At 43.0% G+C, this 27346-nt stretch overlaps 1 protein-coding gene across 1 annotated transcript in view; it reads left to right on the top strand.

The window, feature by feature from the left end:
* Positions 1–249: 249 nt before the first annotated feature.
* The window catches only part of LOC149457392 (3 beta-hydroxysteroid dehydrogenase type 7-like), an 87349-nt gene continuing 60252 nt past the window's right edge, over positions 250–27346 (top strand). The window contains exons 1-4 of the mRNA XM_089683731.1: positions 250–365; positions 4837–5016; positions 8877–9032; positions 11404–11512. Of these exons, the coding sequence (XP_089539857.1) occupies positions 4869–5016; positions 8877–9032; positions 11404–11512 (413 nt within the window). The 5' untranslated portion in view covers positions 250–365; positions 4837–4868. The remainder of the gene's footprint in view (positions 366–4836; positions 5017–8876; positions 9033–11403; positions 11513–27346) is intronic.

Below are 27346 nucleotides of genomic sequence, written 5' to 3'. Positions count from 1 at the left end.
ATGCTTCTTTCGAGATACAGTATAGTGGTAGGCCAGTGTCACCCTAGGACAAGAAAAATGTGGCTGGCAGGATTACCAAGTGAAAATAAAGGAGAGAAAAGAAAAAAAATGGAATCACTGTAAATTACTCAACTATACATCAGAGTTCAGTTGCATGATGATGTAACCCCTTACTGATAAAACTGCCTTGATTTGTATTTGTTACGGATGTGGCATGGCAGTTTGCACTATAGAGTTAATGAACTACAGACTGATCAGTCTACCCAGGGTGCAAAGCCTCAGTTTTCAGGTTTGTTAAACACTTCCAGCAATCCAGGTCATAGTGTATGTGCCTACCCTGCATAGTAGAAGTTGGTGTGATTCAGGTAAGGCAAACACCAAATGTGTTTGGAAACAAATACCTAATCATTTTCCCTGTCTGCACATCTTACGAATGTAACGTGTATATGTGTATATACTATCTATTTATCTATCTTTACAAAGTTTGCTTCACTAAACATCCTCTGAACAACTGAAAAAAACTGAGATTCCCAAATATAAGCACCTGACCTCTACTGCAGTCTAAGGGAGGCAATCTTGTAATTTTTGTTCAGGCTTTTTTCAAGGTCCGTTTGCAAGCTGTTGTTGAGAAAAAGGGCATGGGCAGCTGAGCATTACCATGGGGGACATGAATCAATGTAACATATATATATATTTTTATTTTTTATTTTTTCTTGCTCTCCAGAGGATTTACCCCCCTTCCTGACCAGGCCATTTTTTGCGTTATGGCGCTGCGTTTCTTTAACTGACAATTGCGCGGTCATGCAATGCTGCACCCAAATTAAATTAATTGGTTTACATGAAAGTTATAGCATCTACAAATGGCAATATATATACTGGAATTTAAAAAAAAGTATTCTAGTAACAGCGGTTTATAGTGGAACTGTGGGACTACGGGACTGCGGTGGGCATTCTGACACTGGGGGGGAACTGACTAACTGCCACTAACATCCCTACTGACATTAATATAGTGATCAGTGCTAATAAAAAGCACTAACACTATATTAATGACATTGGGCAGGAAGGGGTTAACATTTGGGGCGATCAAAGGTTAACTGTCTGCTGTTTTACTATTTTGTCTGTGTATGCTTTACTGTGCAAGCACACTGCTTTGTATTGTTCTGCTATAAAGAGCAATACAAAGCAGAATGCTTACAGGGGAGAGATATGTATTGTACACACACACACACACACACACACACACACACACACACACACACACCTCTCTCTTCTTGAGGATTTATCCCCCTTCCTGACCAGGCCATTTTTTGCATTACGGTGCAGCGTTACTTTAACTGACAATTGCGCGGTCATGCAACACTGCACCCAAATGAAATTAACATCCTTTTTTTCCCACAAATTGAGCTTTCTCTCGGTGGTATTTGATCGCCTGTTTTTTTTTTTTGCGCTATAAAATATATAAGTATAAAAATATTTTTGACTTTTTGCTATAAAACATTTCCAGTAAAAAAATTTTAAAAATCAAATCTCATCATAAATTTAGGACTAAATGTATTCTGCTACACGTCTTTGCTAAAAAAAAACCCAATGCATATAAATTAGTTGGTTTATGTGAAAGTTATAGTGTATACAAATGGCGGTATAGATACTGGATTTTTTTTTTTTTTATCAGTTACCTACGGTGAGTGCGCACAAACACACATGCACAGATCTGATAAGAGCCTCATATAAGTTCCTTCTTACATCAGTATCCTCACAGTTCCCTCCCCTTCACATCACAGTTCCCCTTCACAGCAGTATCCTCAGTCCCCCTTCACATCACCCCCCAAACCTTTCACAATAGTGTTCACACACTCCCTTCCTGCATATCTCCCCCCCCCCCCAAACAGTAGAGTCCTCAGTCCCCATTCACATTACATTGCCACAGTAGTGTTCCTCCTTCACATCACTGTCCTCAACCCCCCTTAACATCACCCATCCCATCTTTCACAGTTGCGTCCTCAGTCCCCTTTCACATCACCCACCCTCCCATTCTTCAAACTAGTTTCTATAGCCCCCTTCACATCGCCCCACCCCCTTCACTGTCATACCTTACACAGAGTGGAGGGTAAGAGACACAGAAAGCCGGAGAGTGGGAACTGCAAGCTGGTGATTAACCCTAGGTTCACATATCTGCGACCGTGCAGGGCGCGTTTTGCACAGGCACGAGAGCCCATTCATTTGGATGGACTACTGTGCCCCAGAACACGCAGGGAAGAAGTCCCTGCACTTTTTCTTAAAATGGTTCCCAGTACGGTTGCGATTTCCAGTGTGATTAGAATTAATCGCAACCCGCCCGCGGGTCCGCATTTCTCTGTGCGGGTGGTGCGGCTGCACGGATTTTTGTGCGGATCTGCAGCGGCACCAACCACACAGATGTGAACCTAGCCTAATTGCTAGGTCTGCCCTGCATCCTAGCAACTAATCACCTGCTTGTTAGCTTGAAAAGTTCATTTGGGCAGCTCCCGCCCTCGTTCTGGCTTCCCAGTTTTAGCTCTGCTGTGATGGCTGCAGGGAACCAGTTCTTAAATGGTACGACCGTGGTGATCCAGATGGGACAGGGATCAGCCATATAGTGATGCCTGTCCTATTGTGTGCAAGGTAAAATAAAGAAAACAGGTGCAGATGCAGATTAATCCCTTTTTCCAAGATATGAATATTCACTTTTTTATTTTATATTCTAATCTATAAATGTATATGATATGGGATAAAAAAAGGATTTTGTGACCCTTTAGGGATTCTTTTTCCCATGGGAATTGCTGTTTTACCACTAGTTTCTTGACTTTCCACGCAGCTTACTGTATGTAACAAGGACAGGTGGTAGCAGACATGTGACTGACACAAGATGAGTTGCAGATGATATTACGGAATTTCAATAACACTGTGACAGTTTCAATCCAAAGGTTCCAATCAAATCTAGGGTCAAAATGTAAAATTATTTATTCATTTCTACATTTGTACTTCAGTTGTTTCTAGACTACTCCTAGTAGGCTATGTTCACACTATACTGGTTTCCCTGCGGCTGCGTTTGTGCAGACACACATTTTAGTCTGCTGTACCTGTGGGAAATGCAGGAAAAGGTCCCCAAACCTCTTCTTAAACCACAGATGCAGGGAAACCACATAGTGTTATGCGTTTCTTAGTACGGGAAAAGGCACCATGGATTCCATATGTGTAGAGATGCCATTAGGAATTAATGGTAACCCAATGCTTCTGCTAACAGCAGTGTGTTTTTGCTGCAGGAAAGCTTCTGATATACCTGCAAATCCACACCTGAATAGATCTGAATCTAGCCTTAATCTGAATAATTTTAAAGTTTCTAACCTTACTTTGTGAAGATCCCCTCACAATTACTTCTTTGAATTCTTTGAGGCGGACTCAGCACAGGAATCAGTTTGCAGGCAGCATGGTACCATGGGATATGTAGTCCTTAGATATTAAACGGCAGAGTAAAAAATGCAAAGCATTCAGGGTGTACAGGAAGTTGTGGAAAAAGATGGTTAGCAGAAAGGCAGCATTCACAACATAAAAGGAGATTTTTCAAAGATTTTATTGGATTGTCAAAAATAACCATTATTTGAATTGTTATTACAGTGCTGATTTGATAAAATGAAAGTGTGTGTTGGGAACATAGAAGACCTTTCATGCTCAGTCTCGAGCACAAGCATTTCTGTCTTCCCTAACTTGAGCTGCACCCATTGAGGCCTTGTAGTGCCAAACTGTAAAATGGCTTTCATATTATTCCAATTACGGTACGCGGTGCTCTCCCACAAAGTAATTTTATTTCACGTACACAGTCCTGCAAGTGGGTTCAATGCAATAAGCAGCAGGAGAGATCATCAACCAGATGTTATTACAGACCCAGGTACTTAAAGAGGAACAAATTATGAGTAATAAAAAATTGCGAATAGACAGGATCTTTATTGCAGAAGAGACATGCAGTGTTTGCAGTCCCCTGTTGAATGTACACTGAGCTGCGCATGCTCAGGCATTTTGCAAAATATTTTGGCTTACTATGAGTTAAGTCCAGGGGCGGACTGACAACTCATGGGGCCCCCGGGCAAAAGGGGATCATGGGGCCCCTGTGTCCTTGCGAGGGGCATCTCATGGGGCTCCCTACTGACCCCGGGCCCTCGGGCAGTGCCCGAATTTCCAAATGGTCAGTCCGCCCCTGGTTAAGTCTGAAGAGGTGCATGACAAAGCTGATATTTAAGAGTCATGGGCTCAAAATGAATTGATAAAAATGTATTTTAAATAGGCAAACCTGTGCAGACCTCATTCATAGAGGATTGCAGAGGGAAGGAAATGGGATAACATTTTTTAATAAAAATACAAAACAGACAAAATTACTAAGCCTTTTTTTAGTTTTGGGCAAAATGGAGAATGGTTAAGACTTGTTGGATTTTAGTTTTTTTTTTGTCGCCGTGGGGAGCTTTCCCTGCACTTCCTTTCCCTAAGCAGAGTAGGAACCTAAACTCCTAGATGGGTGTCAACAGACAAGTTGTCCCATTGAAAGATTTCCTCTAAATTCCTATCCCAGTAACAATTTTAACTTTGGAATATTCCATCATTTTCTGTACTGGAGACAATAGTCACTAGGACCAACAGATAGGTTGACTCTCCCCAGTGTACACTCTGACAGAAATATAAATCTAACAAGGGTTCTAAGCCCTCCATAGTCTATCCAAAACAAAAAAAACCCAAAAAATGGCTCTACAAATGTTGTGTCGCAACAGGGAATCTAAATTTCATAGCTTAAGTTTATACCTAAAGTGAAATCTGTTTTTACTTTTTCAGATTTCTAATTAAGGAGACATTACTGTGAGAGAATGGCCAAGGATCTGGTGTACCTGGTAACTGGTGGTTGTGGTTTCATTGGTGAACATATTGTAAAATGTCTGCACAAAGAAGAATATGTGAAGGAATTGAAGATTTTTGATATGAATGAAGGTGGATTCATTAAAGATTTAAGAGGAGGTATATTTTTTTACTTTTTAACTTTTTTTTTTATTAGCCTTCTTTTACCCAGGTAGTGGACTTTACCACCTTAACTGAAAAGTGTTCTGCTATGGATTTGCTTTTCAGTGGCAGATTACAGGTATATTTACAACTCTCACATCTCTCGCATTCCATTTGAAAGTGTATTACATTTCGTATTTTTCTGAGAAAAAAAATAATTTCTGAAACTTTTGGATATATACAGTGTGTATGTACACTATATTGCCAAAAGTATTGGGATACCCCTCCAAATCATTAGATTCAGGTGTTTCAATCATCTCCATGGCCACAGGTGTAAAAAATAAAATCAAGCACCTAGGCATGCAGACTTCTTAAAACACACACACATATATAATTGGTGAATTGGATGTTGTGAAGGATAGGTGATATGATATGAAACAGAAACACACAATGGGCCTGAAGATGTTTCTCCCAAATTATTAGATTTCTGATGCCATCAAGATTTCAGATATTTGGCCCAATTCACCAACTGTTCACCAATTACTTATTTGTGGTGTGCTATATTGTGCATTAATGTGCATTGCACTAAGCCCATTAAAATAAATGGGCTGCCAATTAATCCTAATGTACTTAAAATAGTAAACTCAGTCTGTATATGCAGTAAAGCATGCTTGTTATACTCACTGTGGAAACTAAGGGGTTAATCCTCCGCACTGTATAATAAGGCTGTTTGATCTTGTCTTCTCTGATTCTCTCCTTCTACTGTCCCCAGTCCATCTGCTGATAGTACAGAGCTGTAGTAGTCACTTTGCACATGCTCAGTTTAGTGTGTATTCCTAGGTCTTTTCCCCTTTGGGAGGGTGCATGTGATCAGCACAGGGCCAATCAGCACAGTCCAGATAGATGGTCAGGGGTTATGCAGCCTCACAGGACAGTCAGAGCAGAATGAAAACTCCTGCTACAAGTTTTAACCAGTTCTCAGCTGGACACTGATAGAAGTCACACTGCTATATACTGCTGATGAGAAAAGGTATTTAGCAGTTTATATTTACTAAAATAATTGCACTTCCATGTTCTGTGTACTGTGAGAGACCAGATACAGTGAATGCAGGGTCCTTGGTTTAGTAATACTTAAACCACTTCCCGTCTGGCCCATGTACATAAACGGCCGGATTGGAGCAGTGCAGAGGTGGGTGGCCGTTTATAAACATCCTTCCGCTTTCCTGCTTGTGTGCGCTCCCTAGGAGCGTGCAGCACTGCAGTGATCACATTAATAGTAGTAAGCAAGATGTCGCTTCTGACATCATTGCTTACTACGTGTGAAATCCGTGAATGATCACAGAGATCACATGGTACAGGGCTATTCACAACAGCCTTGTACCATGGGACAAGCTCTGACCAATCACAGCTCACACAGTATTTCTCAATGGCTGCAAGAATGCAGCCAGAGAGAAGGAAAAATGATTGCTTTTACAGCCTTTATGGGTGAAAGCTGAAAATTGGCCTGGACAGGAAGGGGGTAAAAGTGTCCGGACTTGAAGTGGTTAAAATAGTACATGACCATTCTAATACAGCGCATTACCATGTGTTGTGCGATGTCTTGCTGCAACACAGGTGCATCGCCTTTTGTGTTCAGGTGCCAAACAAAATAAATGGCAGTGCAGTGCAGAATATGTGCGTTACACAGAAGGAAGTGTGAATCTTGCATACATGATGAAATGATTTTTCATGTCTGCTTGATATTACATGCTAACTTTTATATAAAAAAAAAATATATCAGGGGCGGACTGACCATTTGGAAACTCAGGCACTGCCCGAGGGCCCGGGGTCAGTAGGGGGCCCCTTGAAGTGCCCCTGGTACCTTTTTCATAGGCTTTTTTGAGTTTGAGCAAGGACACAGGGGTCCCATGATCCCCTATTGCCCGGGGGCCCCATGAGTTGTCAGTCCGCCCCTGATATAGACATATATATATATATATATATATATATATTGATGTGATAATCTCATGAGTGAATTTTGTGCACTCGCAGCAATATGCACAGGTTCACACTTGCAAGTTAGCATGTGCTATGTGCACAGGCATGCCATGCATGGAAAGTGTTAGAGACATTCACATCTTTGTGTTTCCGTAACATACATTCAAATGTATGTTTTACCACTTGTTATAGCAATGCATACTGTAGTAATGCAAAAACCACCACCATTTGTAATGGCATTCCAACACACTTTTACAGTGGAGGGCAAAACACACTACATTGCATATGCTGTGCAGTGGTGTATTTAGGTTTTGCGCTGCCCTAGGCAACACAAAAATCAGATACCCAGCCCCCCCCACAGAGGGAGCCTAACATTGACCAAAAACACCCCTGCCCCCCCCCCCCCCCCCCACCCAAGAGAGCCTTCCTCTAACTCACATTCCCCCCCCCCCACCCCGGAGAGAGAGTCACTCACCTTCACAGCTCTGGACATCCCTGGGAATGAGAGTCTGGTTCTGCATACACCATCAAGCAGTCCGCACCTTCTCTTGACTCTCACCTGATCCCCATGCCTCAAGTGTCCCTTCTTCCAGGGGACGGTGCTGCCCCCCTGAAATGTGCCGCCCTAGGCAAATGCCTTGTTTGCCTTGTGGTAAATACACCCCTGATGTTGTGCACTAAAATGCTTTTTAAAAAAGGTGCAGGGTCTGATTTTCCTTTTTTCTTTTTTTTTTTAAAGTTTCAATGACCAGGAGGCAGGTATGTTTTCCACACATAAGTTGACTAAGGCATCATTTACATGGTCACAGAGCCCCATAAAGCCTGAAGAGCCATTGCTTTTTTTTTATATTAGCACATACTGTAGGTACATGCAGGCAGTATGCGTAAGAAGATGGATACAAGAAAGTCCTGGGGTCCTTGCACTCAGTACTGATATATGAATGCTGGTTCTTCCTGGCAGAGAGTACCTGCTCAAAAAAATCTGAGTATATCCAAACAGAACATGTGTTTACACACATATGGGTATACAAATTATTTCAGATCTCAGAATGCCAAATATTCAAATAATATAATCTACTAATCAAGGACGGGGGGGCAGATGTGATTTAGGCGTGTGAAATACTGACCAGTAGCACAGATTTTTCCTGATCTAAATTCACTGATATTTACATGCATGTGTGTATAGGCACATTGAAAGCAATGGTCTGCATTCAGATCATCAAAAAAAACAAAAATGCCTGCATGCCCATGTGTGTTACAACACAGTGTCACATCAAAGTGATGTAACACTGTCTTTTACTTCCGCTGTGTGATGAGACATCTAGGTAACAGGTGGGAAGCCTCACTTTCATCATTCACTACGTGCGCTGATAGTAATATGGAGTCATGTCAGAGCTTACTGAGCTTCAAAAGAGGGCAGATTGATGGTGCCCACTTAGCTGGTGCCTCTGTGACTGAGGTTGCCAATTTATTTTCCGTGTCACGAGGTACAGTATGACAGCATATACAGTTTCCGGGAAAACATTGATAAACATAAGTGCGGTTGACATAGTCAACTGACTGAAAGACACAAAAGGACGTTGCGCAGGATTGTGACCGGATAAGAAAACAACTGTTGCAAAAGTGACTGCAGAGCTCAATCTCAGTCGTCATGGGATTAAGCGGCACCAACGATTTGCCCACTTAGAAGCTCAGTAACCTCTGACATGACTCTGCATTACTAGCAATGCATGCAGAGTATGACGAAAGTGAGGCTTCCCACCTGTTAGCTAGGTGTCCCACCACACAGTGGAAGCAAAAAAAAAAGTTAGATCACTTCCACTTTCAACACTTTATACGCATAAATATATTAAAAGAAAAATACATGTTTGAAGATTAATATATTGTCTATTGCACTACAGGTCCTGCCACCATTACCTTCATTAAAGGAGACCTTACTGACTATAACCAAGTTCTGGAAGCTACCAAAAGTGTCCATGTTGTCATTCATACAGCTGCTCTTGTGGATTATTTGGATGAACGTCCCTTTAAGGAACTTGAAGCTATAAATGTTGGGGGTGAGTTTAACCACTTTAAGACCAAGCCTATTCTGACACCTCTCTCTTACATTAAAGTCAGTATTTTTTTGCTAGAAAATTATTTAGAACCCCCAAAGATTATATATTTTTTAAAGAGAGGCCCTAAAGAATAAAATGGTGGGTATTGCAATTTTTTATGTCACACAGTATTTTGTAGTGATGCCTTACATATGTGGTGTGAACACTTGCACGACCTACGTATGAGCTTGTTTTTGTGTGAGCATGGGGGGGACTTTAAGGACCTTTAATTTTTTTTTTTTTTTTTTAATATTATTTATTTTATTACAATTTTTTTTTTTTTACAGTGTCCCTTTTTATTTTCTTATTTTTTATAACTTTTATTGCTATTGCTGAACAGCATCCTTGTGATGGCCATAAGCATGACAGGTCCTCTATACTGAGACATCTTGAGTCTAATAGACCCCAGATCTCTCCTCTGCCCTTAAAAGCATATGATCAAACTAAGATCAGTTTGAACAAATGCTTTCCCAAGCCGAAAATGGCTTGTTTACATTCTGAAGAAAGATAAAGTGACAAAATACTCATCGCTACCGGTTTCTTATACCATAGATATGATCTGGGAAGATCCGGTCCTTGTGCAGCTCTATGGTAAGCTGTTGGAACCGCCAACTTCAGTCTCAGGCTCCCAGGTGGTACGGGAGAGCCCAAGAAGGCTCCAGAAAGTGGCGGGGGGGCCTCAGGCTGCGGCATCTCAGTGTCACAAATTCACATAAACATGAAGGCTGAGCTGAGTTTTCATATCTAGACCTCATGCACACAGACTTAGGGCTCATGTACACTGCAGCTGATAAACTCACGTTTAGGAGCTGTTCAGCGTTTTTTTCAGGAGCCCCTGAACGCACCCTAATGTTTTCCTATGTGTCCATGTACACATCTTCATTTACAGTCGTTTACAGGCATTTGAGTTTACAGTCGTTTTTTTGAATGCAGAAAACTTGTGTTCAGCAGTCGATTTTATCAGCGGTTCAAACACAGAATGCTAAATGCGGCAAATCGCGTTTATAAACGTTTGCGTTTCAATTTTTTTTTTTACTCTTCCAGTTCCCAATGCTATCCAGAGCCTTTTTTCATCATGAAAAATGCATACAAAGTGTTTTCAAGGTACTCAGATGGACAAAACAGTGAACACAGGATGTTCCTACCAAGCTTGTCACACATTGTAATGACCAATTCACACCTCAGTCCTCTGCCACCAGTGAAAACAAAAGATATGTTAATGACCAGTCACACCTCAAATTCCTCATGAAGACCTCCTGCCAAGTGGCCTTAATGGCTCACTTTACCAGACATCTGTCCCACCCTTGGAAACAAAGAAATGTTAATGAGCAACTAAACACCTAATTATCTCAACACATTCTGCTGTCTCTGCTTCTACTCTCTGTATTTCTCTGAAACAGTCTGAAATAGTTAATAATTTACCACTTTTCAGTGCATTCTAGGCATTTGGGAGGTTCTCCTGTGCTTATCTTTAAAAAAAATGCTTCTAAACGCAAATGCACATAAACGCGTTATGCAAACTCGGTTAAACTGATGTTTTTTACCCTACGTTTCCAGCAGTCAGTTTCCATCGTTCAGAAGTGTTCCGTGTACATGGGGCCTAAGAGGCGGAAAATATGCAAATTTTACACAAATGTTCCATACCTGTGGATCTGCAGGTGCCACAGAAAGCCTGCCATACAAGTGAATGCCTGTATCTCACTGTAATCTTGAAATAACAATGCTCCTGGGTGTGGGAAAATGCTCAGTTTTACACATGGCATATTTTCAGCCTCTTACCGCCTATGTGCATGAGACATCATTGTTCCGGATGGGAGGATTGAATTGGCTAGAGAGCAGAGCAGTATGGGCTGACATTGACATTACTGTATATCTTAAAGGAGAATAATAGATCTGAAAGCAGTTACTACATCTGTGCACTAAAAGTGGTTGGGGAAGTCTGTCTCATATCTAGGGGGAGATTTATCTAAAGCCAAAACTGTTTTTGTTATTTTAGACAAAATAGAAGAACTCCTTTGAGATATTATTATTATTATTATTATTATTATTATTATTTTTAAATCTCTATCTCATTGGGGACTTCTTGTCCTGTAGAGACAAAGGGAGTGAGAAGAAATCCCCCCAGAGTGGGGGAAATGTCCTCCCTTTCAGTCATAGTGACAATGGTCACCTGCACATATAGAGAAGGTGAATCATCCCAATGGGGACACAGATGGTAATAAAAACATGACAGTGGTTTGGCCTAAGAGACATTGAGGGTGGCTACAGTGATTACCTAGAAAACAGAGCGTCAGCATTTACAGTAATTTAATTTAGTTACTTTTTTTTGCAGGGACAGAGAATGTTATAAAAGCTTGTCTGGCCTCAGATGTCCCCTATTTACTGTACACAAGCTCAATAACTGCAGTTGGGCCAAACATAAATTTAGATCCAATGGTGGGGTAAGTCTTTAAAGAGAGTGCGTTCTCAGCACCTCCACATTTTAGCTATCATTGTACAGATTCCATACAAGCTGCCCTTCTACATAGTAACCATTACCATGTTCTCCTCCATCACCATTCACAGAAATCCTCGTATTCTTTCTTTTTTTTGTAATAACTACAAGGTATTCTATGATTACTTAAAGTGTTTGTAAACCTCAGACCTGAAATTTGAACAAAGCATATCCCTCTAAAGCGGGGGTCAGCAACCAGTAGATCACGGTCTGGGCTTGCTGACCCACCACCCCAGAACATCTAACAGAGTGCAGTACAGAGGGACTACTTGTAAAGTGTGAGCTGTAGTAGGGAACAAGAGCTGCGTAAGCTGATGCCTCCTCTGTAGTGCCGGCTCCTGTCCCATGCAAAGTGATGCCAACTACATGCCACCTCTTATCCCGGCTAGTGGTCTCCAGAGTGGTACCAGCAGCAGGAAAGAAAAGATCTTCAGGTCAGTGTGAAGCAATACGCTGGGCATAATAATATAGGGCTGCTTTCACACCAATGCACTGCAGTTTACCAACACTGTGGGTGCAGTGCAGTGTACCTGCAGCTTTCCTGCGGGTTTATCTGTGCGTAGTTATAGACTTCTAATATATCCTGTGGGTTTGGTGCACTTTGGGTTTTGGGGGTAGGGATTGGGGGTGGTAAAACCCTGATAGCAGGGTTTTCCACTCCCCAACTTTACCTGTGAACATGCCCTAAAGGTGACGCTGCTTAATGCAACTAAGGGTCCATTCACAAGTGCAGCAGGCACTGCATCTCCTCTGAAAAGTGATTGGAGTGTGTTTAACAGGTGGTGAGGGGGCGATATGTTGTAAACCCATGATTGCATGCTATTAATAATCAAAGGTTTATATCAGGTGTGAGGAGGCAACACTGTGCCTGGTGATCTTTGAATTCTCCCATGTTCAGGTAGATCTCCACCTCTTTGAGGTTGCCTACCCCTGCTCTAAAGTGTGTCTCAATTAGGTGTCATTCCTGTCTCGTTTTTCTGCCATCAGCATGAGTCACTTCTGAAAAGTTTTCTGGACACCAAGAAAAAAATGGTGACAGGGGAGGGACCTCTAGCAGATTGACAGCCTAAGCTCTATTTATGGGAGTTGAATGAAGGGTTGGTGTGTCTCTTCCCTTCAATCAACTTTCAGAGCTCTCCTTACTGAGCTCTGCAGAGTGTAACTTTCAGCTCTTTGCCCCCTTTTTTCTGAAATCTTAAACAAGCTTTATAAATTCAGCACTTTCAAGGAATGTAAAGGAGAGAAAACTACAGATAAACAGGTAGAACATATGTGGGAGGCTTTGTTTCATCTCTGTGTATCACTTAAGGCCAGTCAGTTATATGTGAGGGTTTACAACCACTTTAAGTTGGAGATTAAAGCGGACCTCCACCCAAAAGGGAAAGTTCCGCTTTAAGTCTCTGTCCCTCGCTCCCCATTAAGGATTGGCACCTTTGGGGAGCAGGTACCCGAATTTGACAGGTACCCGTTAACACTTCTGCTGCGATCGCCTAAGGCGATCGGAAGCGGAAGTTGTCCCCCCCTCTCTCCGCGCAGTCTTGTGGGACACGTGAAAAGTCCCAGAAGACTATGGGACCATTCACTAAGCGCAGCGCTTCTTGCGCATGCGCAGTGGGCACCCGGCTGTGAAGCCGCAAGCTTCACAGGTAAGTGGCTGTATTTTAAAAGTTAGCATCTACAGTTTTTGTAGCTGCTGACTTTTATTTTTTTCTCAGGTGGAACTCCGCTTTAAGATGTCACTGGCCTAGCTCTCCACATTGTCCAATCACATAATGGTAAACAAAGAATGGTGTCAAGCAACCATATACTGTAGTGTAGTAATTTGATTTATTCAATATGTAAATAAACACTCACATGTGTACAGTAGTCAGGACATATCACTATCTGGCACAGACCTGAGCATGAATGGATGGATTGGCTAATGTGGAATGTGAAAAGCTCATCTGAAGGGAAGAGAACAAAATGCTGCTGGGACTTGAACTGCTGAAGCCACTAAAGCATCTCTGATCAGCTGGCAGAGGGAAATCCCTGCACCATGACACCACTGTGAACTGTAAGCTAGATGTAATCACAAGGAATTCTGGGAACACATTTCAGGAGACAGTACATTCCCGTCTTCAACCTGAACTGACAGATAACCTCTGGGGAATAAGTGACTGCCACCGCTACTTGAAATGAACCCTTAGATGACTTGGTGGGCAGGTAGGAATGCCAAAGATTTATACAATGTACTTAGAGGACACTGGACAAAATAAAAACGAATACAAATGTTACCTATTTAAATTCAATACAGATTATTATTGCAAATTACTGATTGGTGATCACTCTGTAATTCCAGAAAAATAATTATTATGCTAAAAAACAATACTGTGACCATTGGTTTACCAATCAATCCTAATATCAAATCCCTGGAAAAAGTTAATGAAGGAAATTACTGAAGTAATTATGAATAATAAATTCTTATAATTAAAATAAAATTGATAATTTGTTTAGAAAAAAAATCCACTGAAATATATACTGTATATAGAGTGAAAATAATTAAATTAGAGGAGGTAAAATATTATAAATTTATGATGAGTCATAAAAAACAATATATTATATGCTAGCACTATTTCTTATGGGGCAGCCAGCCCAATGCAATGCTCTGTAAAAATGTGAATTTATGAATGAGACTGAAGAGTCATGTTAAAGTTAAATGCAAATGGCACCTGAGAAATAAACTATGAAGTCACCAGATAGAAACTGAGGCATCTACCCCTGCCAGTATGCATCCCCCTCCCCTGGGCACACAACAAAAGGAGAACACAGGGACTTCATGCCAGACCCAACTGAACTTCTCAGGAGTTTTCAAGCTCCCAGAACAATGAATGGACCCAATCAGCTTGGATGCTATGACACTATTATACAAGACAAGCTCCCAAAAGCCACCAGGATTCCAACCTATCCATTCACAGACTAAGACACCCTACTATCATAGGCAGAGTTCACCCAGGTCATCTCTGACTAAGATAGTTGAGAACTCAGAGGCCAAAAATGGTGCCACTATGCAAATAGGGGACAGTATATGTTTTATCCTGGAAGGGGCCCGCCTAAAAGAAGTTATATCCAGGAAGCATTTTTTAGGGACCCCTCTCCACATGGCCATAAAACAATGGTTGGAAAGACCATAAGAGGTTGCTGAAGAGGTATTAAAAAAAAAAACAGATGCTGAAGTTAAACATCACCCTAACCACTATAAAGATTAACAATATTTCCTGTCACCCTCTCAAAACTCCTGAAACCTCCCTATTGCAAAAAAGACTCAGTTTTGCCCCTCAGGCCATGCCTGATCTGATTAATGTCATCCTAACAGGTTTGTAAGATCCATATCTATCATTAGATAGTACAATAATACTGAAAAAAACACTTCTGTTAAGCCGAGTTTCAGTCCATCTAAGAAGAATGCTTCCCTGGAGATTTCTTGGGACCATACAAACCAAATTGGTTTGGAAATACTAAACTGTGGAATGAATGCGAACCTGGGAGTACAATGGACTTTAGCACTTTGCCCTTTGAGGATCATGCTGTGAACAGGGGCAGACTGACAACTCATTATCAGTAAGAGATAATGGGACCCCCTGTGCCTCCACCTACACTCATTTTTTTTTTTCAAAATGCTTTTGGGTGGCCAGTGGATGGTGTCAGTTGAGGGTGTCAGAATTTGTTAATTTTTATTATCTAATTTCTAAATTATTTTTTTACAATTTATGTATTATTCTTTTCACAATGATTTTGTGGGGGCAGTGGACAGTGTCAGTACGGAGTGAACAGGGAGCACTAGTATATGTTGGGCTGTCATTAGATTAGGATGAATAAACAGAACCTGTACCCCCTTATATCAGAAGGAAGGGAATGGTTGGAGGGAAGGAAGGCAGGAAAAAAGAAAAGGGAGGGAGGGAATGGATGGAGGAAGGAAGGGGAGAGAAGGAAAGAGGGGTGAGAGGAAAGAATGAATGTAGGGGATGGAGGAAGGAAGGTACGGAATAAGAGGGAGGGAATGGATGGAGTAAGGAAGGAATGAAGGAAAGAAAGGAAATGGAGGAAGGAATGAAAGAAAAGGGAGGAAGGGAGGAAAGAAGGAATAAAAAGAGAGAGAGGGAATGGATGAAGAAAGAGGAGGAAAGGAAAGATTGGTGGGAGGAAAGAATGAAGGGAGGGGATAGAGGAAGGAAGGGAAAGAAGGGGAGGGAGGGAGGGAATGGATGGAGGAAGGAAGGAAAGAAATAAAATGGACTGAGGAAGGAATGAAGGAAAAGGAGGGAAGTTAGGAAGGGAGGAAATGGATGGAGGAAGAAAGGGGAGGGAAGGAAGGAAGGAGAGGAAGAAAGGAGGGAAGGGGAGGAAGAAAGGAAGGGGAGGGGAGAAAGGACGGAAGAAAAGGGAGGGAATAGAGGAAGGAAGGAAGGGAGGAAGGGAAGGAAGAAGGGGTGGGAGGAAAGAATGAATGAAGGGAGGGGATGGGGGAAGGAAGAAAATGGAGGGAATAGAAGGAGGGAGGAAGGAAAGAAGGAATGGTAGAGAGGGAGAGGGGAAGGAAGGTGAAGGAAAGAGAGAGGAAAATAGGGAGGGAAAGAAGGAAGGAACGAAATGAAAGGAGGGGAGGGAGGAAAGGATGAAGGGAGGGGATGGCAGAAGGAAGAAAAGAGAGGGAGGAAATGGAGGAAGGAATGAAGGAAGGGGAGGGAAGGAAGGAAGGAGGAAAAGGGAATGGAGAGAGAAGGAAAGGGAAGGAAGGAAGGATAACGGGAGGGGATGGAGGAAGGAAGAAAAGGGAGGGAGGGAATGGATGGAGGAAGGAATGAAGGAAAGGGAGGGAAGGAAGAAGGGGAGGGAGGAAGGAAATGAAGGGAGGGGAGGAAGGAAGGAAATGAAAGGAGGGAAGGGAGGAAAGAATGAAGAGAGGGGATGGAGGAAGGAAGGAATGAATTAAGGGAGGGAGGAAGGGAGAAAGGAAGGAAGGATTAAAGGAAGGGGAGGGAGGGGGGAAGGAAGGAAGGAAGGAATGATTGAAGGAGGGAGGGAATGAAATAATTAAGGGATGGGATGGAGGAAGGAATGAAGGTAAGGAAGAAAAGGGAGGGAGGGAGGGAATGGAGGAAGGAAGGAAGGAACGGGAGGGAAGGAAGGAGGGGAGGGAAGAAGGAAGGAAGAAAAAGGAGGGAGGAGATGAAGGAAGGAAGGAAGGAAGGGGAAGGAAGGAGAGAAGGGGAGGGAAGGAGAGTGAAAGGAAGGGAGAGAGGGAGGGAAGGAAGGGAGGGAGGGAAGGAAGGAAAGAATGAAGGGAGGGTATGGAGAAAGGAAGAAAAGGGAGGGAGGGAATGGATGGAGGAAGGAAGGAAATGGAGGGAATGAATGGAGGAAGGAAGGAAATGGATGGAGGAAGGAGAGAGGGAGAGTAGAGAGACAGAGGAGGGAGAGAGAGGGGGTGAGAGGGAGGGAGGGGAGAGGGAGAGAGAGATAGAGAGGGAGGGGAGAGGGAGAGAGAGATGGAGGGAGAGAGGGAGAGAGAGGGAGGGGAGAGAGAGAGGAGAGGGAGGAGAGAGGGGAGAGAAGGGGGGAGAGGGAGGGAGGGGAGGGGGGAGGACGGGGGAGGGAGAGAGGAGAGGGAGAGGGGGGAGAGAGAGAGAGAGGAGGGGAGAAGGGGGAGAGAGGGATGTAGAGGGAGGGGAGAGAGAGAGAGAGAGAGAGAGGGAGGGGGACGGGCCTGGTGCATTCAGAAGCATCACAGAGCTGCCGGCTGATCTGGACAGGAGGAGGCAGAGCAGATCCTCTCTCCTCTGCTCTGCCGTGGAGGATGGGGGAGGGGCTGGACATTGTCAGAGAAGATGAGGCATCAGAGACCTGCGAGGGGGGTCTGAGGAGCACAGAGGGGAGGGCCAGGAGCGAATGATCGGTGCACGGGAGGGACAGTGACAGCACCAATCTCCCTGCATGGATTTCAATAAGGCAGCTCGAAGCCTTTCAGTCCCATGGCTTTCAGCTGCTTCCTTGAAATCCATGCAGGGAGATCAGTGCTGTCACTGTCCCTCCCCTGCACCGATCACCTCCGACTTTGTTCCTGATACAGATCATCCATGGGGGTGGGGTGGGTGGGTGTGTTGTGTGGTGAACACCCCACACCCATGCCTTTCACCTTCCCACTGCCCACCGGCTCTATCACCAGCACAGTGTCCGGACCCATCACCCGACTCACTCTGCCTGCACGCTAAGTGACAGGTGAGCTATTTCTGGGTCGGGATCTGAGACTGCCTCCTCCTCCGCTCCCTACACTGTCACTGGACAGTGATCCTCTCACAGGCTCCCTACTGACCCCGGGCCCTCGGGCAATGCCCGAATGGTCAGTCCGCCTGGCTGTGAAGATACCTTTTACTCCTTAGTCTACAATTACCTAAATGCCTTCTGCAGACAGACAAATACACAAAGCAATTTACCACCACATGAGCTTAGCGCCCTACAGGACCTCCAAATGGATTCCAGTATAATTATTAGCCTGGCTAATAAGGGGGGCAGTTTAGTATTCCAAGAGAAGGATGACTATATGAAGAAGGCAAATCGCTTACTTACAGCACTACTTACCTTCTACTCAAAAGGAACCCATTGTCCATCTTTAACACAGAACTTAAAAGAACTGGTTTAAGAAGCCACACAAAAGAACATATTGGATCAAAATGAAAACTATCTCTCCTCTACCCCATACTTTTATCACATGCCTAAGGTCAATAAGGACCTTCAGAATCCACCAGGCAGACTGATCTTTGTTTCCATGCAGGGTCTCACCAGTCATCTAGCTGATTATGTTAACAGTTTTCTTCAACCTATCATTCATAGGCTCCCTGCCAACATCCAAGACTCAGGCCACTTTCTTGAAACCCTTGAACATTACAGTTGGGTGGCAGGTTACCATTGGATTTCCTTGGACATGGCCTCCCTTTGCATGTGCATCCCTCATGAAAAGGGTCTATCATCAGTTCAATACTTCTTTGCAAAGCAAGGCCATTTTAACTCCATTCAAGCGGATTTCATAGTGAAAACAACCAATTATATACAGTTGTGACCAAAATTATTCAACCCCCAATGCTGTAAAGGGGTTTAGGGACTATAGTGTACATTTGGAATTGTATTCAGAATCAAATCCTACAAGGACGTTGTAACTACCCAAATGCAACTAAAATGACATCAATTGTTTATGTAATACAGTAGTAAATGGTTCTTATGTGGTTTCTTCATTGCCACAATTATTCAACCCCTTAAAGACTACCACTCTGAAGAACAGAGGTTCATACAGGTGCTTTCCATCAGGTATTGAAAACACCTGTGGATGTCACCGAGCAGCAATCAAGCATAATAAGCACCAATTAGGCAGCTTTAAAATGACTGTGATACTCAGCTCCTTCTAGACATTTACTGGTGTGGTTACAAACATGGTGAAGGCAAGAGAATGGTCCAGGAAGACAAGAGAAGAGGTGATTTCTCTTCACAGGAAGGGCAATGGCTATAAGAAGATTGCAAAGATGTTAAACATACCAAGAGACACCTTAGGAAGCATCATTCGCAAATTCAAGGCAAAGGGCACTGTTGAAACGCTACCTGGTCGTGGCAGAAAGAAGATGCTGACTTCGACTGCTGTGCGCTACCTGAAGCGTAGAGTGGAGAGAAGTCCCCGTGTGACTGCTGAGGAACTGAGAAAAGATTTGTCAGATGTGGGTACAGAAGTTTCAGCCCAGACAATAAGACGCACACTGCGTAATGAAGGCCTCCGTGCCAGAACTCCCAGGCGTACCCCCTTGCTGTCTCCAAAGAATAAGAAGAGTCGACTGCAGTATGCCAAAAGCCATGTGGACAAACCACAAAAGTTGTGGGATAGTGTTCTGTGGACTGATGAAACAAAATTAGAACTGTTTGGGCCCATGGATCAACGCTATGTTTGGAGGAGGAAGAACAAGGCCTATGATGAAAAGAACACCTTGCCTACTGTGAAGCATGGTGGAGGGTCAATCATGCTTTGGGGCTGTTTTGCTTCTGCAGGTACAGGGAAGCTTCAGCGTGTGCAAGGTACCATGAATTCTCTTCAGTACCAGGAGATATTGGATGGAAACGTGATGCAGTCCGTCACACACCTGAGGCTTGGGAGACGTTGGACCTTTCAACAGGACAATGATCCCAAGCATACCTCCAAGTCCACTAGAGCATGGTTGCAGAGGAAAGGCTGGAACATTTTGGAGTGGCCATCGCAGTCACCAGACTTAAATCCGATTGAGAACCTCTGGTGGGACTTAAAGAAAGCAGTTGCAGTGCGCAAGCCTAAGAATGTGACTGAACTGGAGGCCTTTGCCCATGAAGAATGGGCGAAGATACCCGTAGATCGCTGCAAGACACTTGTGTCAAGCTATGCTTCACGTTTAAAAGCTGTTATAACTGTAAAAGGATGCTGTACTAAGTACTAAGATTGAATGTCACTTGGGGGTTGAATAAAACTGATAATGCTGTGAGCACAGAAAAGACATTTGTGGTTATTTCATTATAACTGTTATGTTATATTTGTCTGACCTACAAGTGCCTCTTTAATGTAAATGTAAGCAAGATGACTGAATGATCAAAAGCAATGTCAAACTGGCCAAAACACTCAATTTCAGTGGGGGTTGAATAATTTTGGTCACAACTGTACTTCTTCATAATTACTTTCAGTTTGGTAAATATTTTTACCTTTGGATCTGATGATTAGCAATGGCCGCTAACTTTGCACCTAGCTGCACCAAGCTTTTAATGGCTCATTGGGAAGATCTTTACATCTGGGCCCACAACCCGTTCCCTCATCATCTGGTTTTCTACGGTTGTTATATAGACGACATAATGATCATTTGGCCGGACGATTCTAATACCATCATGGAGTTCTTTCCACATTGCAGCAAAAATCCATTTGGAATCAGTTTCATGATTGTCACTGATCTAACCCCGCTTATCTTTCTGGATCTTGAATTGTATCATTATAACAGTCCAGAATTAAATCCCGCACTTATTTCAAGCTGACTGCTGTGAATTCCTACCTCCATCGGGACAGTTGCCATCATCCAAGGTGGATTTCAAATGTGCCCTACATCCAATTCTGTCATCTTAAATGGAACTGTAGCACCCTAGAGGACTACTTGGTCCACAGTGAGATGCTCAAAATGAAATTCCTCGAGAAGGTCTCAATATTTGAAATATGACCCTATCCAACCAAAAAACTCACCACCCAGGAAGGGGCCTTTTTTCATTACACAATACAGTGATAAACATTGGTTGATTTGAAGAATCTTCCGCAATGATCCTAAATTGAGGATCACACTCAGAAGCTACCAAACTAATCTTCATGAAGACTTGAAGTATTAAAAGAATGTTCAAGAAATGTTTGAAGTGCACTCACGTCCAACATGGACAAAATTATTTCACAGACAACAGTGGTTGGATATATGCCATAGAAGAATTTCTGACATGCTCATTTAATTACAATATTTACTTGATCACCTGTCCATGTAATCTACGTTACGTAGGCACACTATTAGGCCCTCTTTGTACCAGGTTTGGAGAGCACAGAAATGACATCCAAAATGTATCATCTCAAAACACTTTGCCCTGTGTCATGGTGGCGAAACCTCTTTACTTAAGGTTAAAGCCATTCAGTTAATATAATTGAGATTGCAAGAAACAAAAGTTTCAAGAAATTGTATGATCAAAAGAATTATTGTATCTTCAAGCTGGGCAGCCTAAAGCCAGGGAGCATCAATGATGAACTTGAGGTTCACGCTATACTTTAAAGTATAATTAAAGGCAAAACCTTTTCTTTAGTTTTCAACAGAGTGGAGAGGGATTTGAACACCTGCCAGTTTTTATTGCTTTCTGAAATAAATAGGGGGTGGTTCTTTTGGATTCCCCCCTACTTAAATTACATATATGTATTATCTTGTTAGTTCCTATAATAAACTAGTATATCTAAGCTCTAAAAATACTGATGGTAATAATATACTAACAATATTAGCTATAATAATTAACACAATGCTCAAAGAAGCAAGGTCTTATTTATTTACAAAAAAAAATAAATCTTAACAGAAATCTAATGGAATATTACAGACTATATATCGAAACAAAAGAGCAGAGATATTATGTTACGTAAGGTCATCCTCAAAGTTAAGTATCTTGGCTGGGCTCTGGATAGAAAGAGAAGAGGACGATGGCTGATCCTTGCTTTTTATACCATTCACAAACAACAACCATTCAATGCCCTCTGCCCGGCCTATATAGTCCTGTGTCCAATGAGCTACCATCCATAAATTATAAGGGGCTGTCATTTCTAATCACCGGGAAGTAATGTGTTACCCTGAATCCTCAAGGAAGAATGTTGTTGTCTCCACTAGAGAACACTGCTATATTGCCATGAAGCTTCTAGACTCAGGTCAGCATCACAGCCCACATCTGGCCTTCTTTGATGATGTTACAAGTCAGGAAATCAGTCATTTTGATTCTTCACATCACCAGGAGGTCTGGGCTGAGGTCTGAGCTGATGCTCCTCTACCCCCACACATCACATCGGGAGGCCTATACGGGAACATTCTTCGAGAGATGAATTTTCCTTTGCGACCCCTTGTTACAAACACCCTGCTGTGTCAACCAATTTGCTTGGTGTTGCAAGATGCAGGCCAGATGGCCCTTTGATAACCAGACAGTAAAAATCCAATAATGTCTGAAGAACAATGTTGCCTTACAACACTGTCTGTGCCTCTATTAGGGAGATTCATCCTCTCTATTTGTCCTGTTTACCATTGCCATTGAAAGTAAAAGTAAAAGAAATTTTGGGTGGTTCCCAGAAAAATAATAGAGTGGACACTTTTTCTGGTGGCCTCAAGGTCCTCCAGGAATTCCCTTAATTTGCAGGGCTTCCTCTCACGTCTTTTTTGACTATGGAACAGGAAGTGAAGGTAAATATCCCCAATGGGACACAGATGGCAAAAAAGAAACCAACGGGTTATAACCCTCCCTTACTCTATCTGAAATGAGAAAAAAAAAGTTTTGCCTTTAGCTGTACTTTAAGTCCTCCTAGGGCTGTCGCCCGCCTTCCTCTCGGTGCCCCTCATGGGCTCATTTTTTTTATTCCCATCCCGTTAGCCCCTCTACTTAGGCACTTTCAACGGGTTTAGGCTGCACAATTCTCAGATACCTTAGCCTTCTAATTTTGGTCCTATCTGGGGCCAGAGGAACAAGAAGATATGTGATGTAGAGATCTACCTTTCCAGGTCTCCCGTGTATACAAGTATATACTTGTATACAATCATTCACAAGGTCATTTAACGCATAAATCATTTCACGCTGATGTTTTTGTCTATTCAGCTGCTGTCTCATTCCTCTTCCCTTTCAGCTGGTGTATCTTTACATCTTTTTCCCGTGTTACCTTAGGAGTATGTATGTTTTCTACACATGCATTGTATGTATCAGTGCATATACGTATGGAGATATATACTGTGTGTGTATATACAGTGTGTGTGTGTGTGCACATACACATGCGTACATCATGTTATGTCCTTTTTGCCCTTTTTCATTCCATAATTTTCTTTCTTACCTGTAACTTCATAGTTCATTTCGCAGATGTCATTTGCATTTAAACTTAACTGGATGTTTCAGTCTCATTCATAAATTCTATGGAGCACATTTGCATTGGGTTGGTTGCTCCATAATGAATAATGCTAGTATTTAGTATATTGCTTTTTTATGATGCATCATAAATTCACAATTTTACCTCCTCTAATTTAATAAATTTTCTCTATATACATATTTTAGTGGAATTAAAAAAAAATGTTAAATGTAATTTTATTTTAATGATGGTAGGATTCATGCTGTCCCCAAGTGTTCCCAGAATTCCTTGTGAATACATCCAGATTACAGCTCACAGTGGTGTCGCTGTGCGGGGATCTCTTTGTCTCTCTCTGTTGGCGGATCACAGATGCTTCAGTGGCTTCAGAAGCTCAAGTCCCAGCAGCATCCAGTTCTCTGGTGGCTCCAGGGGCTCTTCCCTTCAAATGAGTCTTTCACATGCCACCTCAACTGATCCATCCATGCTCGAGACTGTGCCAGATAGTTGAAAGGGTGGGCTGCAGGTGGTCCTTACTTGCCCTGAGTGCATTACTGTAAGCCCACGAGGTTCTTTGGGTACACCAGGCAGTGTGGGAGGGTCACTCAGTCTGCACATGGGGTACATTTCCTGTGCCCAGGCTCATCAATGCCCCAGGACAAGGCAGGGGCAGTGGTCAGGTGAAGTCAACCTTAAGACAGGCCCCTCAATTTAGAGGTGAGCTGTGCACTGTGTGCAATGATTGTATGTACTGAGTCCCAGTAAACATATTGTCCTGTGTCACTGCACACCTTGAAAGTTAACTGTTGCATTTAGGAGGAAAACTGCTGAGCCTATGCTCAATCCACCCCTCAAGTGTGCCTCTGTCAACTCATTCCCTGTGAAAAAATGGGGCACCATTGTGCTCCTGCGAGGGCTTCTAATCCAGAACCAAATCCACACTACAGAGACACAAGCCTCACGAGTGAACGCATAATAACCTTCTTATTCTCCCTTACCAGGTGGTGAGGCTTGTGTCTCTGTAACATGGATTTGGCTCCGATTGCTATGGGAAACTGATCACTGGGGTGAGAGGCAGGATACTGACTTCCTCACCACTGGAGGATACCTAGGCTGACCCAGGTATCATGCTTCACGGCAAGCTGTTATTCACTTTACAGCAGTCCTTTGGTTACATGTGGCAACTGCTTATTTCCTCCACACCTGATGCCGAATTAACCCTCTGTAACGGATTGCTTCATAACCCATATACAGTGAGGAACAGAATTATTTGAACACCCTGCGATTTTGCAAGTTCTCCCACTTAGAAATCATGGAGGGTCTGAAATTCACATTGTAGGTGCATTCCCACTCTGAAAGACAGAATTAAAAAAAAAATTCAGGAAATCACATTGTATGATTTTTAAAGAATTTTATTTGTCTTGCACTACTGAACATAAGTATTTGAACACCTGAGAAAATCAGTGTTAATATTTGGTACAGAAGCCTTTGTTTGCAATTACAGAGGGCAAACGTTTCCTGTAGTTCTTGACCAGGTTTGCACACACTGCAACAGGGATTTTGGCCCACTCCTCCACACAGATCTCCTCTAGATCTGTCAGGTTTCAGGGCTGTCGCTGAGCAACACAGAGTTTCAGCTCCCTCCAAAGATGTTCTATTGGATTTAGGTCTGGAGACTGGCTAGGCCACTCCAGAACCTTGATATGCTCCTTGGTTATCCTGGCTGTGTGCTTCGGGTCATTGTCATATTGGAAGACCCAGCCATGACCCATCTTCAATGCTCTGACTGAGGGAAGGAGGTTGTTGCTCAAAATCTTACAATAAATGGCCCCATTCATCCTCTCCTTAATACAGTGCAGTCGTCCTGTCTCCTTTGCAGAAAAGCACCCCCAAAGCATGATGTTACCACCCCCATGCTTCACAGTAGGGATGGTGTTCTTGGGATGCAACTCATCCTTCTTTTTCCTCCAAACACGACGAGTGAAGTTTAGACCAAAAAGTTCTACTTTGGTCTCATCTGACCACATGACTTTCTCCCATGCCTCCTCTGGATCATCCAGATGGTCATTGGCAAACTTCAGACGGGCCTGGACATGTGATGACTTGAGCAGGGGAACCTTCCATGCAATGCATGATTTGAAACCATGATGGCGTAGTGTTCTACGGACAGTGACCTTTGAAACTGTGGTCCCAGCTCTCTTCATGTCATTGACCAGCTCCTTCCTTGTACTTCTGGGCTGATTCCTCACCTTTCTTATCATCAGTGATACCCCACGAGGTGAGATCTTGCATGGAGCCCCAGTCCGAGGGAGACTGACAGTCGTCTTTAGCCTCTTCCATTTTCTAACAATTGCTCCAACAGTTGATCTATTTTCACCAAGCTGCTTGGCAATCGCCCCGTAGCCCTTTCCAGCCTTGTGGAGGTCCACAATTTTGTCTCTGGTGTCTTTTGACAGCTCTTTGGTCTTGCCCATGGTAGTAGTTGGCGTCTGACTGACTGTGGGGTAGACAGGTGTCTTTAAAGAGCTCAGACAGGTGCTACTAAGTTAGATTAATGAGTGGAGTAAAGGTGGACTTTTTAAAGGCACAGTAACACGTCTTTGAGAGCCAGAATTCTTGCTGTTTCTTAGGTGTTCAAATACTTATGTTCAGCAGTGCAAGACAAATAAATTCTTTAAAAATCATACAATGTGATTTCCTGATTTTTTTTTTCAATTCTGTCTCTCAGAGTGGGAATGCACCTACAATGTGAATTTCAGACCCCTCCATGATTTCTAAGTGGGAGAACTTGCAAAATCGCAGGGTGTTCAAATACTTCTGTTCCTCACTGTATGCCTAAACTTACCCAAGTTGGTTTAACTGCCAATTTAACCTCCATGCACCCCTTTAGTAACTTCAGACCGGGCTTAGAACATGTTTGCCACATTTTACTGAAAGCTGTGCAGCATAAAAGAATAAAGTGCAACACAGTTCCATGAGTCCCTATCCTAGGTAACTGACTGCATAGTGGCTGCCCAGGCATACCTCAGTAAGGTGAGAGTCCATAAGCTGGTAAAAGTCCATACTTGGCAGTGCTCTGAATAAGTTGGCATTTTTTGGGGGGACTGCAGCGCCCAGCAGTCCCCCTCCACAGAACGGTGTGACAGCATCTTAGCACTCCTGGCTGTGGTTGCTGATAGTAAAGGGTTACACCTTCTCCTGTGGGCCTCTTGCTTCTATCCCCCTGTGGCTGGAGCTCTTAGTGCAGAGCCCTTACCCTTTTTAGAATCACACATTAACCCTTCCCTAACCTGGGAAGACTAGCTAGCTCAGCTAACACAGACCCCACACCTCTAGGCAACTTACCTACATAATGATATGCCCTGACAGTCAGCGGATTTCCAAACCTGAATCTGAGGAGGTAGCCTCAATCTGGCCATGATAGTGTTTTAGGTCTAGTTTGCAGCTAAACCTCCTGTAATAGTTTTAAAGTTTTTTACAGTTTGCTTGTTTCAGCAGTACAATAAAGTTTTTTTTTATTTACAATTTTGATCTGTTTTGGTTACATTGTTTCAATTTGAGAGTTGCTTTCTGACCCACTACTAATCTACATAATACATCATTAGTCAGTCCCAGTGTGCCTACTGTTTACCTTTTTATCAGTTCTGTTTCCGTCAGCACTTGATATTACCTAGTTGCGATTGTGGGCCACAGGCATTGCTCTTTGCTCTTGTATACACTCTTGTATACTTCCAATCACAGAATGCCTTGTATTCATTAAAAAGAAATACAAGGCATTCTGCAAATAGTGGTGGTGCAGAGTGAGCAATCCCCTGCTGTTAACACAATACTTCTGCAATAAAGCAGAACTGCAATTTTTTTATTAACTCTTCCCCGCCGCCCTATAGCAGAACTACTGCTACAGGGCGGCAGGGCTGCACAAAATCCCGTATATATGTGATTTTGCATTTCCGGACCATTGGCGGCTACAGATATCGATCACCGGGTCCTGGCTGTAGAGTCCCCGCTGGGGCACCCGACGATTGCCGAGGAACAGTGACAGAGGAGAAACCTGTGTGTAGATAACACAGGTCTCTCTCCTGAGAACCATAACATATTGCTGTGTACTTCTCAGCAGAGAAATACACAGTAGCTTGTTTCCAT

Source organism: Staurois parvus, unplaced genomic scaffold (genome assembly GCF_062004578.1).
Source record: "Staurois parvus isolate SC_StPar_1 unplaced genomic scaffold, SC_StPar_1.0 ptg000321l, whole genome shotgun sequence".
NCBI classification, from domain to species: domain Eukaryota; kingdom Metazoa; phylum Chordata; class Amphibia; order Anura; family Ranidae; genus Staurois; species Staurois parvus.
This window is presented reverse-complemented; position numbering and strand designations above follow the sequence as displayed.